The following is an 18,635-nucleotide window of genomic DNA, read 5'->3' as shown; positions in this document are numbered from 1 at the left end:
CTTTATTTCAGATATTATGACAAATGTATTACAGCCGACAAAGAAAAAGTAAAATCACTTCAGTCACGCTTACTACAGGGTCCCTACAGCTTAAAGCAAGGTAGATTTAAGACTTTTATAGACTTTTTTAATGCCACACGGAATTAAGTTTCGATAAATTTTGTAATAACCAAAATTGAAGGACAATTTCATTTTGCCCAAATGTTTATTTTAACATAAGAAATACTTTTTTTTAATTCAGTTGGGCTATCTATGTAAAAAACAATTCTTTTTAGAGTGGAACACATGGAAGACAATGAACACATTATATTATCATAAAGGTATCTATTTGGTTTACCAGCAGATGTGGTAAATATCTATAATTTCTGACCTGATTTTGTATTTCTCAATATGCATGTGAGAGTCTTCTGCTTTGATTCCCATCATGATGAGTTCAAGAAAAGGAATTTATTAAATTATTTAAAAAAAAATGTCACCAATGCAACATCCGAAAAAAAAGATTCACAAAATCCTCTGTCCCATGTCTGAGCATTTATAACTTTTGGAAGATTAATTTTGGTAACTTTCATACCAATTAAGGCCTTATTTTTAGATTAATGACTTAAATACCTTTTAAGACTTTTTAAGAATCCACAGGATACCTGTACTACCATGACACTTACCAGCTATCTTATTTTTTTTTTTTTTTACCAAGAACTGTGTGTGTGCTACTGATTTTTAAATAAATGCATTTTAAGTGATGGATGTGCAAACTGTAAATCTCTGTGTGTTTGTGTGAACTGACCTTGCTTGACCACTTGCGTGCCTCATCGTGGAGCTGCCTGGCCGCCACCATCATGGGCTCGCTGAGCACCTCTCCAGCCTTCTGCTCCGGGAACTCCTCATCCTTCTCCTCAGGAGGCGGGGGCCGAGGCGGTGGCACCTCGCCCTCTGGCAAGGGGGGCTTTGGTGGCGCCTGCTCATCACTAACCTGGAAAATATGTGCAACGATAAACATATGTTACCTTTACATGTGTAGTTCAAGAACAAGGGGGAGGGGGGTGTGGCTTTTGGATACAACCGCTGTATGGTGCAAAAGTCACATAAAGTCAACACACACACGGGGCTTTAGAGTAACTTTACACCAGGCTGGATAGCTGAGTTTTGCTGCCCTCTCTGGTTGAAAAAATCAGGGCTGTTTCATGTCTGATGACATGATAACATGCTCTGTTGCACCTGTACTCACACCTAACAGTGATGTTACAGTGTCCTACAGTACAGTGACTGACTTAAATGCTTTGCATTTTGCTTCGCACTTATGCACTGCTTCACCTCTTTTAAATGTTGTATTTTCCTTACTTTTATGTATTTTATATACACTATTTTTAGCTTTATTTTTATTAATATTACCTCAATGGATTTATTTTCCATCTCCTGCATTCCTTGTACGAAAGGTGCTATACAAATAAAGTTTATTATTATTATTATTATTACAGCTGTACATCACTACAGCAGACTGAGAAGAGCAAAAATTTGCTGTCTAGTGGATGTTATCTGTGATACCATTTGGGTTTTGGTATAACTTCTTATGCTATACTGTTTGTCCCAATACTGCCATCTGTATAATACATCTGGTTGCTTTAAGGGGACCTATAATGCTTTTCCTTATTTTCTGTCATGTATATAATGCTAGAATGGAGGGTGTTCATATTAAACATGGCCAGTGTTGCACATAATGACAAACATATGTAAAAGTAATCTCTAAAAACAAAAACCTCAGCTTCAGTCTGATCTAAGTACTCTGTTTACACCCATTTTTTCTACTTTACAGACAAACTGACATCAACTCCTGATGGATTTCTTTATATGGTCATCTGCTCCAAAACACTGCTACAAGTGTTTACATTACCTAATCTACACTACTGCATGTAGCATCAGGTTAAGGCCAGGGAAACATGTTATCTTGGTTGCTGATGTTGTTCATTTATCCCTGATTTTGGAGCATATTTCTGCTGGAACATGTCCACTTGTAAAGATCTTTTTGGTAATTTTTCACGGTAGAAAGTGAGGCTATTCATCGTTGGAGTAATTCCCTGATTTCAATGAAGGTGCAAAGATGATAAGATACAGAAGAGGCAGAAAATGCTGACCAATCAGAGCAGACTGGGTTTTTCAGGAGGGGGTTTAAGAGAGAGGTGTTAGACAGAATATTTCAGAACAAGTGTGAATACAGGAGATCCAGCACAGACAGTATGAGGAAAAAAATGTTTATGAGCATTAAACCTTCTATGTACCAAACATGTTTTGGTAGAAACTTTAAGTATATGTATGAACTTGAAAATGAGCAGAATAGTTCCCCTTAAAACTGAATTGCTCTTCAGGCTGACAGTGGGGACAGTGGGTCAATCTGTGGGGACCTGTCCATGGGCAGTCCCCTCACTCTGACATCTCTCCATGAATGCATGTGTATAGGTCCTGTTTGTACAGGTGGCTGTGTTTCGGGATTGTGTGTGTGATTACCTAATCTACACTACCACCCTTTCTTATATTATACTGACAACCCCAGATTAACCAGTTTTAATTCAGAGATGTTAAATTAAATATTATACATTAAATATTTATGACTAGGTAAACACCTGTGTGAGCGAGGTTTGATAAAATATGAATGACAGTGGACATACATCCCAACAACTGTCATCACATTTGAATCCTAATGTTGCTTAATACTGATTGAAGTGACAGTATGTGACATCACCCATTATCAACCAAGACCTGTCCACTTCAAACCAGTAAGAAAACACAAATACAAGTATTCAGGGTGTTGATTTCTTGGTAAAACAAGCCTGTGGTTTGAGGTTTGTTAACAGTTTATCCCATCTTAATCTTTCATGTAATCTCCAACAAAAAAAGAGAATATACACTCAGCAACACCCAGCTCCACAGCTGAGGGCTGCCCACTCTGACCAGCTTGACATATGAACAGCTCCACTGGAGCAGCTGGCAGTTCAAGGTCATTTCTATCAACGCTAATGAAAAATGACTTTTCCCGTCTACATTAATGCATTCATGTTTGGTGGTAAGAAGTGGCGGGTCATTTACCACGGATACTGTGGAGTATGTGTTTGAATGTGCTCACATGAAGCTGGTCCAGGTCCGGCGGTGGAGGAGGGAAGTCAGGTTCCTGAGGTTGGAAGGCTTCTCTCACTTTTCCGACTGCAGCCAGGATCCTCAGACACGAGTCCAAATAGGCCTTTTGTAGACCTTTGGAGGAGAAAGTGGAGCATAAATACGGATAATACAGTAAACAAACCTGTGCTGTATGGTATCTCGAACGTGTGTTTGTGAATTCCTGTACCTTTATCTTGTATATTCCCAGCCACTGCCTTAGCATCCATCACCATGGGTGAGATGGTGTGGGAGAGGATGTCTGATGCATGTTTCACCGTGTCTCTGAACCGCGGGTCTTCAGAGTTCTCAACTTCCCTCTTCGCCACCAACAGGACCCGATTAGCTCGTCTTGCTATGCTCGTTGCCCCAGCAACAAGCATTTGGGGCTGAACATTCGCCATGGCAACTCGGCACTTGTCAATGTCTTTCTTTATAGCCTCCTCAGAAGCATCCAACAGAGACTTGGTGTCAATGGCCTCGTCCACCAGACCTGAGACCACGCACACACACACACACACAGAAATTAACCTTGAAATCTCATTTGCTGTGTGTTAATGTAGCTTGTTGCAGCTTGCAACTACCCTGAAATGTAAAATTGTCAATAATTTAAGTAGCAAGAAATTCTAACCAGTGAGTCTCTCCACGTTGTCAATCCACTGGTTCTTCATGGTGTCAAAGTGTTCATATGCCGCTTTATTTCCAGGATTCTTCAACAAGATTCGAGCAGCACAGGTAACCTGGACAAAATCAAACGACTCAGACTCTGTATGCACGACTCTGACAGCTAAATTTTTCAGTGTGTTCTATCGTGCAACTCAGGGACAATAAAACAAACATTATCACCTGTGGTGTGAGCTCCCTGGCATGTTTCACAGCAGCATGTATCCCCTCTACTGTGCTCTTATTGGCTGTTCCCACAGCAGCAGCCTTCTCTGCTGTCGCCCCCAGCCGACCTGCGTGGGCCTCAAAGTTTCCTGCACGCTCTTCAAAAACCTACAACAAACATTAATGCTGCTTTAGTGAGACTGCGGATGAAGTCATGTAGATGGAGCAGAATCCGCGCAGGTTTACTGACCTCCTCTCTGTTGGGGGCATCAGGAGGAGCAGTTGCAGCCACAGCCAGCAGTTTGATCGGGGTGGTGGTGTCACTGAAAACGTCAGATACTTCCTGGGTCATCACCTCCTGCATGTGCTGCCTCAGGTCCTGATGGAGGCAGAGAGAGTTGTATCAGTCCACTAGGTGGAGCACTGCACCAATACTTATGGTTATATTACTTAATAAGGGCCATGCATGCAAAACTTAAATATAGAGGAGTTTGTGTTTTGTATGGATGCACCCAAAGTGTCTACAGGTATCAACACTTAAATTTAATGCTTTTTAAGACCTTTTCAGGGTCTTTTTATTTTAAAGATTTTTTTTGGCCTTTGCCTTTATTTGAGATAGGACAGCCATAGTGTGAAAGGGGGAGAGAGAGGGGATGACTTGCAGCAAAGGGCCAAGACGAGAATCGAACCCGTGGCCCCTGCGGCGAGGACATAACCTCTATACATGGTGTGCCTGCTCTACCCACTTATCCAAAGGGCGCACCTTCAGGGTCATTTTTGAACAAATTTAAGACTATTTTTAGACTAGTCATCTTTTTCGAATTTAAGCAGTGCAGATCAGAATGAAGATAAATATGTAGGAATATGGTTATTAGAGTGAGTTAGGTTCATTTACTTTTGTTAACAGGCAAATGCAAGTATTTAGTCAAAAGACAGTATTATGTTCAAGGGTAGGTTTAAAGATTTATAACCTTAGATATATTGGCTATATATTTTGTGGAAAACTTTGTGACCTTCACTTCAATTAAAAGGTCCAGTGTGTGGGATTTAGGGTTCATATTGGAAGGAATGGAATATAATGTGATAAATATGTTTTCTTTTGTGTATAATGACCTAAAACAAGAACTGCGTTTTTGCTACCTTAGAATGATATGATACCTACACAGAGAGCCTCGTGAAACAATGAAATAAACAATGAAACCCTCCTGAACAATGAAAATTGGAGGAATTCTAACCGGGAGAAGTTTCAGTTGGTCTGTCTGCAATCCTTGCCAGTAGAGGCCACTAAATCTTAAACCCTGGTCCTTTAAAGTAATCCCTGTGGGTGTGAACAATGTTTGGCTGGACAGCTTAAGTTTTCTAATGACAGTGAATTCATTCATCAATGAATGTGTGTGTTTGTGAGACTGCTGAGCTACCTTAAGGCTATCCTGCAGTTGCGCGGCCGTAGCTCGAGCATGAGGAGCCTCAGCCTCGCCCCTGCCGGCCATGTCTGCCAAAGAATTCATTAGAGCCTCCGTTCGATCGCAGCGCCCAATCATATCCTGCCGATATGGGCCTAACAGGCCTCCTGCCAGCCTCTTCCCCTCTCCGACCATTCCTCTGATCGCTGCCTGACCTGACAGAGACACAGGGCATGAATCATTCTCACATCACATGTGCTTATTTCGACATGAAGCATCAGTTAATTGCAGCACAGTGTTTTTTTTTGTGTTTGTTGGTAACATAAGCAGCAGGAATGCTGGGGGTGAGAAATGACTATCTTCTCTAGCAAATAAGGGAAGTGGTTTGTGCTGACTTTATAAAGTCTCTATGAAGTCATTATGTGATAAATATGTATAGTGTTTAGTTATATACTCTAAGAAAGCATATAGTGGGCAGGTACCTTCATTCCACTGCAGTATCTCACACTCTGCTCCCAAAGGGAAGCATGGGAGGAAACAGGAAACAATCAAACGACAAAACAGGGATACAGCAGCAGGCATCAGATAAAGTATTAAAACAATACAAAGCTTCCTAAATGACTCAGTAAGTGAAGTTAGTCATTCAATGATTCACTTGGGCATTTAAAGAAATCAGTCATCAGCACAGTCATCTCTGTACCACGTTCAGAAATTATAAAAATGACACACATTGCATCCTCCACATAGACCACAAACACCTCACATCTTCGCAGAGCTGCCAAAAGGAAAAAGTAGGTGCTGCTTTAACCATTTTTAAACACATCCATCCCCCACGCAGGTTGGCAAAAGGCATGTACAGTCAGAGCGTTTATTTCTGAACTGACACATCATCTCTCCCCAGAGCCATCACCCAAAACCCTGCTCACCAACTCCTCTGTCATCCACTCCGGGGTTGTTCACCCAGCGGAGGGCCTGCTCCATCTTGCCCTCCAAGGTGACGGCAGGTTTGGCCGGTCTCATGTTGGCCACGGCCCGATTGGTTTTGGACTGCAGGGTAAGCAGCGCTGCCCCGATCTGCTTTGCCAATGCACGGGCCTCCGGGCTGTCGCCTTTACCCCTGAGACAGCAACAGATACAGAGGCGATTAAAGGGGAAGCAAAGAGGTGTGATGTAGTGTTGAAATTCACTGTTAAATAGACTTCAACGCCACCAAATCTCTCACCAAACCCCTGTTAGACACCACCTTAAAGGGAAATACTGTCACCAAAGGCTGATGCCACTTTTTCATCTATTTTTGTCATCATTAATGATGACATTAATTATGAGGCCAGACACACAGTTAAAAAGTCTTGATTATTGGCTTGTTCTGGGTGCATATATGTTTTTTTTTATAGACACAAAGGTACAAGTTCTGATCGACAATAACTCTTTCGAAACAGTTCAAAGAAATATATATTAATTTCATTATTGAAGACAGATTTGAGGCAAGAGGAAATAAACATTATTTATTGGGCTGTACAAAATGGATTTTGTTTGTCCATTTTCTTTTTATATTTGAAGCTTCTATTGAGGTTTTCTAATGAAGCTTAAAATGCCTGCTGTCATATTTCAGGACATCATCAGCTAAAATTGATTAGCGAAGTGATTCATCTGAAAAATCAGTTAGTCTCTTTTTTTGTTATTAAATCAACTTTCTTTGATGAATAAATTTAATTTATGGCGCTGTTAGATTGCCTCATTCAAACAGTTTTTGACCGCAGCTAGAATATTGTTTTTTAAAGGTTAAGCACCAAAAATATGGATTGAAGCAGAATTTTTTGTTAAATGTGTTGTAAATTTTGGAAATGACCATATCTGATATGTTATGTTAACCAGAAACCAGAGAGGGACAGACGAGGTCACAGACACCTTGACCTTTGACCCATGAACACCAAACTCATGTCAGTTTTTCATTTAATTGAAGTGGACATGTGCAAAATTTGAAGAAATTCCCTCAAGTCATTCTTAAGATATCAAGTTCACTAGAATGGCATGGACAGGCGACGGGAAAAAACGAAACGTAATTCTGCCAGCCACAGCTATCACTGGCATGTGGGCAAAAAGAAAGCAGCGCAGTATTCAAAAATGTTATTTGAGAATTCAGATATTAACGTTACGAATGAGGCTTTGAAGATTCAAATGATTCTATACAGCCCTAATTATTTATATGTGTAGTGTTTCTCTGAAGTCAGTCCTTAGAAGACCTTACACTGTTCATAAATGTAAATAGCTACATGCTATTCCAAGAAATAAAAATGTATAATGGTCCCTAAACTCTCTCCCTGAATGACTGCAATCACATTTTTCTCCTTTAAAAGTTCGGATCCACAGTTTTTTTGTTGATCACAGCTGGGCCATTTGATTTACTCTGTCATATCTCTGCTTTCCTTTTTTGGTCAACACATGCCGTGGAGAAAATATATTCCTGTTGGTGACTCAACTTGTTGTGATTAACTGATCCCCAGTAACATTCAGTAAATTAACAGTTTTAGATCCAACAAAATGACCATCTGTGATTTATATATGAAAGTCAGTGGCATGAGCCTTGACTTGAGCTGTATTTTCATTTAAGGTCGACTCAGACGGTTACTGACCCTCCACATAAACACCACAGCACCATCTGTCCCCCACTATATTTAAAGAGAAACCTTATTGTAGGACTGATCCCCAGGGTTGACAGGCAACAACAAATTTTCCAGGCGGGTAAAATATGCCACCTATTGGTGGCATGAGGTTGCAGTTTGAGCCTAGAAGAAGAGTTTCTAAGAATTACATAAAGTCACAAACATCTCTGGCCATGCATGTGTCAGAAGAAGGAAAGCGTACTGTCTGCGTAGCTCAACCAGTCTGGCGGTGAGGCCTGCGATCTCACTGATGGAGCGCAGGATGTCGTCCCTCTCTTTGGGGTCTTCACATAGATCAGCGATGCGTTTGGCCTCTGCTAGAAGCGCTCTGATGTTCTCCTCCCCCTCAGGACCGCCGTTAGGATCGGCCAGCCAGGCCTAAAGAAATGCACATACATGGCTTCAGTTTTCATCTGATGAAATAAGCAACACAGATCGCTATCTACAGAATGGGAAAAGGTCAGTAGACGTTGTATATTTTAGGCAGCAAAGCTAAAACTCACGTTAGAACTCAATTATTCACTGAAAAGAAAATTAAACAGAGCAGAAGAAACAGAAAAAGTCGAAATCTGAAGTTGAGAGGAGGTTTCGTTCACTGCAGAGAGGGTTCACATGGATTACTGTGTTTTTGTTGTTTGATCTGACCTGCGCAGCATCCAGCCTCCTGGCAATGGCCTGCTTGGCATTGATTAGAGCCTCCAATCTGCGGGCAGCACCGTCCACTTTGCCAAATAACAAGTCTAAGCCCTGTGAGCACTGGCCTGCACGCTGCACACACCCCGGGGTCGGGCCCTGGCCTCTGCCATAAAACAAAAACACACACAGCTAACACTCTGTGTCAAAATACTTCACACAAACACAGGTGAGTGAAGAAAACACTTTAACTCACTTTCTCTCAAACAAACACACTACCTGGCTCGTAGATCTGCAATCTGGTCTGTCATTTGTCCCAGAGCCTTAGCGGTTGCCAGTATATCTTTTCTCTCCTTCCCAGCACACAGCTCTCCCACCTTACCGGCTTCGTCCAGTATCACACGCAGGGCAACCTCCCCGGGGTCTCCTGAGGACGACCACACATCACAGGATCACGCTGTGAAATTAGCATCTTAACTGACTGTTTTAGCAGGAAGCATAAAATATCCAGTTACCTGGTTGTCCATGGGGGTCTTTGAGCCAGCTTTTAGCTTGTGCCATCTTTGACTCAATCAAAGCCAGAGATCTCTTCAAAGCCTCCATGTCCTGAGGAAAGAGAAAACACAACATTGTGTATATCTCTGTCAAAACTGTTTCAAATTATAATGTACCGCTTTACATTATGGCAGACTGTAAATAAAGAGTTGTCAGTAATGACTTCAGCAGGTATTTTTTTTTATCAGTTTTAATGATTATATGCCAAAATAACCTCTGCGTTGCTTGTTTGTCAGCCCACAGTAGAGGAGGAGGGTGCCATTATTACATATTTTTCTTCTTGTCAACAAAGCCAATGAAAAGACTAAAACCATCAATGTGTTAGTTTCTTTCAAACTCCCCCATCCAGCCTGCTGCACTCAGTGCTAAACCATTTGTTACTAACAAATACGTAAACCTTTCAAAATAGTTTACAATGGAAGATATGGCCAAAATCTTCCACCACAGTTTATGCAATTTTATATCATAATGATGATATATATCAGGATAAAGTAATTTTTCTGTAATTCATTTAAGATATGGTTTGATAAAACCACACTATACATCATCATAATTTTCTTCTGTCATCTTTCAATTTTCTGAAAATAATTATTTTTAATCATTACAGTTTTCTGTACTTCTGTTCTTCACTCTCCTCCTTCATATCTGCTCAAAACATGTTACCTTGCTGGGCAGCTGGATCTCGTGATCACACAAGAAGATCACTCGAGAATCCAGCCCTGATTTTCTAATGAGGTAGAAATGGAATTGACGTATTACGGGTGGACACATTTGTACTATTGCACAGTTTATACCACTATATCGCTCAACCTTACTACAAAGTGTAGATCCAAAAAAAAAAAAAAATAACTGAGTATTGCAATTTTTTTTAGCAATAATAAATAGTACTTTTGTTGGGGACAACTTTCAGTTACGGATTAATACATATTTTCTGTGCAAATCATTATTTATAGCAGCAGGATGGTGTATATGGTTCAAAATAAATTGCTGGTGTTCAGCGTTCATGTTTATACTTTATTAGGCATTAGCAACACAACTTAACTTGTCAGTAGGAACAATTAACTGTTGGTTTTTTTTTCTTTTTGTGGTTTTTGTAGACAATAATGAAAAGATAAAATGTCTCCAGCCTTTTCCTTTAAAGTAAGCAATCCCAGAAATGTGTAATTATTGATGATTTACAAACATCTATAGCTGCATACCTTGCAAAGTTAGATTGTGTGCTGAGCCGTCATTAATACTGGTTACTGGGTTAGAAATGATACAGCCAAATGTGTCTTCAAAAGAAATACTTCACCCCCCTAAGTGACCATTTTAATGTTAATTACTCACCTAGTTTTAAACAGGATTTGTGAAGAAAATATTTCTTTGTTTTTCTCCTTGATGGTGAACAAGTAATCCAAAAAAGGCAAAAATTCTTATAGAGGAACACATTTGACAACAGCAAAACTATATTAAACATCTGTTTACAAACTCACAAAACTCATACAGTAACATCCAAGTCTTATTTATCCAGTCTTATGCTCAGTACTTATCAAACGCATGCATTTTTTGCTAAAACCTTTCCTTAATATGACTTACTATTTGAAACACTTCTGAACGAAAAACGTAGGTGCACTACTTGTTTGCGCAGAAGACTGTATGCAGAAGTTTTTTTTTTAAACAGTAACTGTTAAACGTCCCCAGAAAGAGATCACCTGAGCCACCTGAGGCTGAGAGGATAAAACAAACACTGCTGCCTGGAAAGGATCCATGTCCCTCAGGTGCAATCGCTTTGATTAATTAGATGGTGTGTGCTGCTTTCCTCCTTCTGTTCATTCCTTTGTACAGCAGCCTCAATGTGGGCATCCTGGAGGATCATTTTCTTTAATACTTAGATCTCCCTTGTTATTGCACATAACTTTGTTTTCTTGTTGCCCACAATCTCACACACACACACACGCACACACACACACACACACACACACACACACACACACACACACACACACACACACACACACACACACACACGCGCGCGCGTGCATGTATTTGGGAAATACTGAGCATGTGACTGGATATATGAGACTCAGATTTTACTGCACGAGTTGTGTGAGAGTTTTTGATATAATTTTGCCTTTTACTTCATTTTCCTATTTTTTCCCTCTTTTTTGGAGTCTTCTTTAGACATGGAGTCATGCCAGAAAAAAAATGAATACAATGTTACACAGGGTAAGTAACTGACATACAAAATTTCATTTGGGGGGGGGGGTCAAATATCACTTTCATAATACTTATTTCAATGTTTATTATCTGCAAAGAAACATGTATTTATTAACCATGAATGAAGTTGTCAATAACAACAATGTTTATGTTACAATTTCAGAAATTCTGCAAAGCCTAACTCATTAACCGATGTTGTTAAAAATAATAACTACTTATAAAAAAGGGGGAAATTAAACATTTATAGGAGGATTATCACCTCACATCTGAAGTGCCACAAACTCTTTCATTGCTTCATAATAGTTACCAAAAAAAAAAAAGAAGCCTTTTCCAGCTCGGAGGAAAATGAACCGCTTAAGTGGAAGCGATCAATAAAGTCCATCTATTATGGATGTGTCTGGACACCAACCAGCTCATTTCTATAATTCATGACCTGAGCGAAGGACTGTCATCCTGTACCAGCAGTTCCCCAACACACTGACAGTAAGTGCTTATCACAGCTCAAAGACAAGAGTATGCGGTATGTCCACAGCAAACACACACACACACACACACACACACACACACACAAACACAAACAGACAGATCATTGTCTGAGGTAGCTGTGTGCAGAGAAACATGCAGGGTTACAGGTTAGACTAGTGAAACAGATCTTTACCAGAAAATGATCTCATGGCACAACTGATGTGCCCAAAAAAACATTCACATCAGCAGTATGTCCTGCCCAAAAACAACATCTCACTATGCCACTAACAGCTGTATCACACAGTAAACATCAGCAGCACAAGAAGTAAAAGATCATGACTAAACATGGATTAAATATCTAAGATTATTGTTTTTTTTTTTTTTCAAAAAAGTATTTAGTGTATAACTGTCATCTGTTTCAAGCCATTTGACTCAAATGGACATTTAAGGACAAACAGATGCACATGTAACAATATAGATCACGTCAGCTACAGTCAGTGGACTTAAACACATGACACACTTACTGTTAAAAACCAGCATGACAGAAATGTAAGCATGGGGACATACTTCCTTCACTCTCTCACACAGACACACTTGCATGCTGGAAACTGCAGAGGGGGAGAGAAACAGGCTTACCTTCTACAGGGAGGAAAAGAATGGAGGAGGAAGGTAAAGAAAGAAAAGAAAAAGAAAAACCAGGAGTTATACTACCAAGCAAAAAGAAAAAGTGGAGACAGAAAGTAAAGAGTGATTTTTTGTTTTTTTTGTAGAGAGATGCTCTCTGCAGCACCGAGGGGAGAGTGTGTGGCTATGTGTGTGCAAACAGGCACTCCAAAGCAAAAGTGATTCTCTAATTAAGGTATTCTTAACTCGTTTTTGGGGGGTTTAGGGTACAAAATGAAGAAACTCTGAAGTCAAATATGCAACACAGGTTTTACCTTATTGGCCCAGGCATCTTCATCCCACGTGGTGAGCTGTAAGACTCTTATGATCTCGTTGATTTCAGTGCTCATCTTTTCAAAGGTGAACCTTCTGTTCCTCTCTGCCTCCTCCAGGCCGGCACCTCGACTGCTCTTGGTTGCGACAAAAATCTTTATGGCTAAGGACAGCAATGAGTATTAATGATTACAGACATATAACAGGAGCATATATTCATTCCAAAAGATCTATCAGAATAATGCAAAACTTATTTTAATCACTTAAAGGGGACGTAGTATGTTCATTTTCAGGTTCATACTTGTATTTTGGGTTTAAACTAAAAAAAAAATTCATGCTGTAATAGTCAAAATACTTTATTTTCCTCATACTGCAGGTTTATCACCATCAGTGACCCCATTTTTAATACTCCAATAACACTATCTTAAATATTATAAATATTGATTATAGCCACTTTAAGTTATTGTAAGGCCAAACTATGGGTTAGAACTTTTTTGACATTACCGACACACTGAATGTGCATGTTTGAGTGTGCAGCTGAAACAGCGTTCCTCTCTGTTGGTGCAGTGTACAGTATGAGAGACGCCTGCAGAGCAGCTAGCGGGCGATGTGTGTCTGTGTAGTCAGTCCGACATCCCCAGTAACTAATGACTGTAATTATTACCGTTGCCATAACAACTGTTGGATGCTCAGTGACCTGCGCCGTAGTTTTCCCACACTCACACACATAGTTCAACATACACACCTGATATAAGAACAGGCAACAGCTCTTTGACAGTGTTCATGGAGTTGATCAGCATCTGTCTGTGCTCTTGATGCGTCAGCTCCTGCTGCCTCTCCTCAATCATCTTTGACATTTTGGTCATCCCTGAAAGGAGAAATTCGAAGAAGAAGAAGAATTCATTGTCCTGTTAAAGTTAGAGGTTACCAAAACCAACCAGCAGGTAGAATGCAGCACATTTTCATGACTGTAGTGTTTGTTAGTATTAGCAGCACACTTTTAACTACACTCAAACAATCAGAGGTTGAGGGCATCCTGCAACGTTTTCACCAACTGAGTAGCTCCGACACATCCAAACAGATCATTACTTCACGAACGACTGATCTCGTACAATGACAGCATCAGTCAAGTGTGAGAAAACCTTGGCATCAGATTTCCTCCAGCTCATTATGCGGCAGCGCTCTGACAACAAAACTGACCTTTTACCTCTGATGATAAATAGCCTGTTTATGGTCGTGTTCTCCTGCCAGCGAAAAGATCTTCAATCACACTATCTTAGTGTCAGAGGAGCAGTCAGGAGTTCATTTAGTTTTTCATCAAGACAGATGGACCTTTAACCAACAGAACAGTCTAAAACAAAGGTTAATTGCACTGTGGGTTAGTGGAAACAGTGCCACAAATGCCAAATAGTGTGATGCATCTATGAAGAAAACCTTTCTGACGAAAGTATTAAGACAACTGTTGTTATCTATCCACCTTATTCCTAGCCCCACTTACCCTTGCGCAAATTATGTGCGTGACCTCCGGTGCTGAGCCGGAAGACGGTGTTTTCCAACGGTCCCCGTACTGAATGGTACGCTAATCCTCTTTTGCAGAGCGATTGTAAAATAAAACGTGAAAAACAATCTATTCCAACTCTAACAGCATTACAGGATGTTACCTCAGCTGTCTCTAGCTGTGCTTAAAAATGTTCACTCACCCACTCACTACTCTCTACGTAGTGTATATTAAATACTGAACTATATTGGGAGTAACCAAACGAGATTTCGGACACTACGCTGGAATTTTCTTCCTCCAGAAACACACAACCACATTGTATTGTGGTATACAGGAGTTATGTAAATGTAGGGTATACCATACATCATATACGTTATCCGGTATTTTGTAGTTCACTTTATAGAAGATGGAATTAACTGCTGACAATTGAAACACTACTACAAAATTGCAAACACACTATATAGTGCACTATTTCCGTGATATAGGGAATGTTTTCGAACACAGCCTGGCGACTGGCGTCTCAAACATGGTCTCAAAGGATAGGCTGTTTGCCTTTTAACAGACTGCATTAGCCGTTAACTTGCCTTGCTATGCTAACATAACAGAGGCCAAGCTAACTAACAGTAAACATCTACTCCTTCTCAAAGATGATTTCTTAAGGCTCGTAAAACACACTAACACATACGGTGAACATTTTTAATAATTCTGTGTTGATTCTAGCTCCATGTAAAGTGAATAAACGTAATGCTTTCACAGCTAATGCTCCACTTGTCTGCCTTAATGTTAATGATTAATAAGAGAGAAGTACTGTAAGTTGTTAGCCTGATAACGTTAGCCGACATTCACTACCTAGATGACTAAACTCTTAATTCAAAATCTGCTGCTGAGTCTATTTTATAACAGGAAGGTTTCTAATGTAGCAGAGAATGTAGCCAAACAGGGAAGAAACTAAATAAAATTTAAATGCAAAATACATTTTATGTCATTACGGGACAATCCAGTATCAGTATGGATGGCAGTGGCACTCTGTAGTCTTTGGTGCTAACCTGTTCCTCTCCGAAGGTTAACTGTACTGTTGGCTGCAGTGTTGCCAACTCGTCTGTAAGGGAAGTAGCTGTTGGCTCTCCCAAAACTAGATAGAAGTAGGTAGATGACATAATCAACTAATTTGCATAATATGACATTCTCAGAGAGGCAAAATTAATAGAAAAGGATAACCAGGTAGTTTACAAACTATAACATTAGCTAACATTAACATTATTTTTTTTCTTTTCTTTTTTAGTGACCTAATGAATGTAGAGCGAAACAAAAAACGTGGACTTGTAGCTTATATTTGGCCAGAGGAACGAGGAGAGGGACAAGAAACAGACTGAGTGTGTGAGTGAGACTGACTGACACAGACTGAACCGTGTGAGGGATTTACAAAAAAAGAGGATAAACGAAAACATAACATATCTGCTGTTACTGTACAAAATCATCGTCTGTGATTGGTCGTAAGCTGTGCACGTGTGATTCGTTTGCAGGGCAGGCCGCCCTCAGAGCGGTCACAGAGTCCGCTGCAGGTTGGGACTGTGGGGCTGCTGGTCAGACTGGCTGCATGAGCGCCGTGTGAGTGTCGAGGAGACGGCAGTCGCCCTCGCTGTACTTGGTTTTTGTGAGCTCGGTTGTAACGTGAACGGCAGAATGGGATATGTTCGATGCTTTGTCAACACAATCATTCCCCAGATGACCAGAAAAAGTCGCTAGATTTGTCGCTGGTCGCTTTTGACTAATTAAGTCGCCAAGGAGGTCTGAAAAGTCGCTAGATATAGCGACAAAGTCGCCAAGTTGGCAACACTGCCAGGCTGCCTGTTCAACACTGTTGTTGAAGCTACACTTTTAGGTTAGCTTGGTTGTTAGCTTACAGACATGGACAGGTCAACAGGTACCAGAGCTCTGCACGGACATTTTAGAACAGGATGAATTAATGTCAGTTAAATATCTGTAAAAAACAAAGCTGTATTTGTTGAATTCAGGGCAAATGACTTCCATTAAGAAGATTAGCAGATTAGCATCCAAAGAGAGTCAATGCAATACGCTAGCTTACTGTAACTTCCGCTATTTCACCGGCAGTTGCACACATAATAAGGTAGATACAGTTCAATGATTATATACGAGGATTATAAAGTGGAAAGAGCATGTTCTTGCTTTAACTTATCATGGATTACCTGTTGTGTGCCTAATGTAATGATTATAATCACACCATAAGCCTTGCTTTCACTATGCCATTCTGTCTGCCATTGGGTATGATCTCCTGGGAAAATTAAAGGTCGATTTATAGCAAAAGGCATCAACTATTGAGCAACCACAACAGTAAGAGGATAGCACATTTGTTTTCCACAGAAGCTATTAGTAGCTATCCCTGGTTACCAATGAGTGTCAACAGCTCCCCAACAGTGAAGCCAAAACATCTCGATTACTCCCTGGTGGCTGGCTGTAGTATATATCCTAAATGCTGCAGTCTCCATGTTAGCAGATGGGACATAAGCAAAACTAAAAGACCAATGTACAATAAAAAAAAAAAAATCCCCAAAGATGGTTTCTGCCATTTGAGGTTGGTCCTATCACCCTCATGTTTCTTCAAGTGTTAATTTTTCTGATAAAATTGTTATTTGATGCTACATAAAGGGGTTTTAGCTGTGTGTACCAGTCGGTGTGCTTGTGATCACTGGCGCTGCTCGCAGTTAGTTGAATAGGTGTATGGATGGGAACGCTATATGGCAGAGATCACTACTGCACAGACTCTGGCTCCAATCGACGTCATCAGGTCAAGATGGCAGCAGCTGTATTTGGGATATTTTGGCTTAATTTTTCTTGTGTGAGACAGACACCACGTGTTCTCCATCTTTATATACAGTCAGTGCCGTGAAAACATACCAATTTTCAAAGATTTTATATCTTTGAAAATTGCTGAAAAAATGTCACTCACAATTTGATCTCTCGCAACATTAAGCCCTGTTTGATTCTGAATCAAGACCTTTGTTGCATGCTCCTACTCTCCCCTACAGTTTCACACTTTTGCTACCATCAACTATTGAATAAATACATAAATGCTCAAGATAAGCTTTAAATATTCTCATGAAAATGCCTACAACACAGTTTAAGGTCAGTTTTGGTTGCACGAAGCTTCACCACAAAAGGGACATAAGAACTGAGTGAACTGAATAGCAGCTTTAAAGGCTTTATTTTAAAGGAAAGCTCCTGCTGACCTGGTCCCAGGTTCTTGGTGTATGTGATGAGGTCCTCCATGGTTTCCACCACTTCAGCGACTGTCAGATACTCTAGGATACCTTTACACACTCGAATGATTTTACGCACCTAAAACACATAATCACAAGCAGATATTCAGACATAAAACAACAGCTGATTGTAATGATTACAGACAAACTTCTTTACTGTGAGAACAAAATTCAGTGTGTGCATGAGCTTTTTTTAGACAGCGTTGAAGTCCTGTTGTTTGTGTGGTGTGTGTGTGGTTGCGTGTTTGTGTTGGTGTGTGTTCCCTACAGTCTTGTGATGTGCATCTTGTGACTGTGAGAAGCTGCTCTTTCAAAAAATGAGGCTAGTGATGAGACACGGTGAGCATTATCACGTGCCCAATGAGATTCCACTTATGGGGCTGCCATCAAACACACACACAGACACAAACCACGCACACAGCTACATACCATATCCTCACACACATACACACAGCAGCAGCCACACACACAAACACACACCCTGAGTTATGACAGAGGGAAGTCATTTGATCTCGGTGATTAGATCTGGCTGCATTTGAGACTCCATTACAGACTCGTTCTAAGCTGAGTTCCTCCTTCCTCTGTGCAGCTATATAAAGCTTTATTTCCCTGAAAGATACCACACCTCTGAAGTAAGAGTGTTTCTCAGGTCACAAGCACAAATATAAGGAGGCAAATACACACACACACACACGCACAGACACACACACACACACACCTCTGCCTCATCAAATGTAAGGAGCAGGTCGGACGTTCCAGACAGAATCCCTCTGGATCCATCGATCAGGTAATCTCGTGCAGGAACAGAGTATGGATCTGCCTTTAGCATCTGGGCCGCCTGGACGAGCTTCGAGCTCGAGTTCTCCACCCTGAAAACACACAGCAGCACATGTACCAATCACAGGAATTTATCGCCTTGTAAATCGAATGGATCAGATCTCATGTGTAGAAAAGAAAACCATCTGCCGCTTGCTTAAAGAAGCTGCTGTTCTGGTCACAAGAGACCGTTATAACGAGCGCACACACGGGGAAG

At 40.5% G+C, this 18,635-nt stretch overlaps 1 protein-coding gene across 6 annotated transcripts in view; it reads right to left on the bottom strand.

Moving 5' to 3' along the window:
* The window catches only part of LOC121954668 (vinculin-like), a 35,314-nt gene that overhangs the window by 5,460 nt on the left and 11,219 nt on the right, over positions 1-18,635 (bottom strand). For 2 of the 6 annotated variants that reach the window (XM_088086465.1, XM_088086463.1), the window contains exons 3-20: positions 18,321-18,471; positions 17,573-17,681; positions 13,572-13,694; positions 12,829-12,989; positions 9,187-9,277; positions 8,951-9,098; positions 8,684-8,837; positions 8,241-8,416; positions 8,063-8,161; positions 6,302-6,492; positions 5,858-5,884; positions 5,391-5,590; positions 4,223-4,351; positions 3,991-4,140; positions 3,776-3,884; positions 3,335-3,637; positions 3,116-3,240; positions 785-970 (exon numbers count right to left, since the gene is read on the bottom strand). In XM_088086465.1, the coding sequence (XP_087942591.1) occupies positions 785-970; positions 3,116-3,240; positions 3,335-3,637; positions 3,776-3,884; positions 3,991-4,140; positions 4,223-4,351; positions 5,391-5,590; positions 5,858-5,884; positions 6,302-6,492; positions 8,063-8,161; positions 8,241-8,416; positions 8,684-8,837; positions 8,951-9,098; positions 9,187-9,277; positions 12,829-12,989; positions 13,572-13,694; positions 17,573-17,681; positions 18,321-18,471 (2,632 nt within the window). The remainder of the gene's footprint in view (positions 1-784; positions 971-3,115; positions 3,241-3,334; positions 3,638-3,775; positions 3,885-3,990; positions 4,141-4,222; positions 4,352-5,390; positions 5,591-5,857; positions 5,885-6,301; positions 6,493-8,062; positions 8,162-8,240; positions 8,417-8,683; positions 8,838-8,950; positions 9,099-9,186; positions 9,278-12,828; positions 12,990-13,571; positions 13,695-17,572; positions 17,682-18,320; positions 18,472-18,635) is intronic. The other 4 variants (XM_042502323.2, XM_042502326.2, XM_042502321.2 and 1 more) reach the window with 3 other exon arrangements.

The sequence above is a fragment of the Plectropomus leopardus genome, chromosome 13 (assembly GCF_026936395.1).
Source record: "Plectropomus leopardus strain MGB_pleo_1.0 chromosome 13, ASM2693639v1, whole genome shotgun sequence".
NCBI lineage: Eukaryota > Metazoa > Chordata > Actinopteri > Perciformes > Serranidae > Plectropomus > Plectropomus leopardus.
Note: the sequence above shows the minus strand (reverse complement) of the source record. Positions and strands in the feature narration are given on the sequence as shown.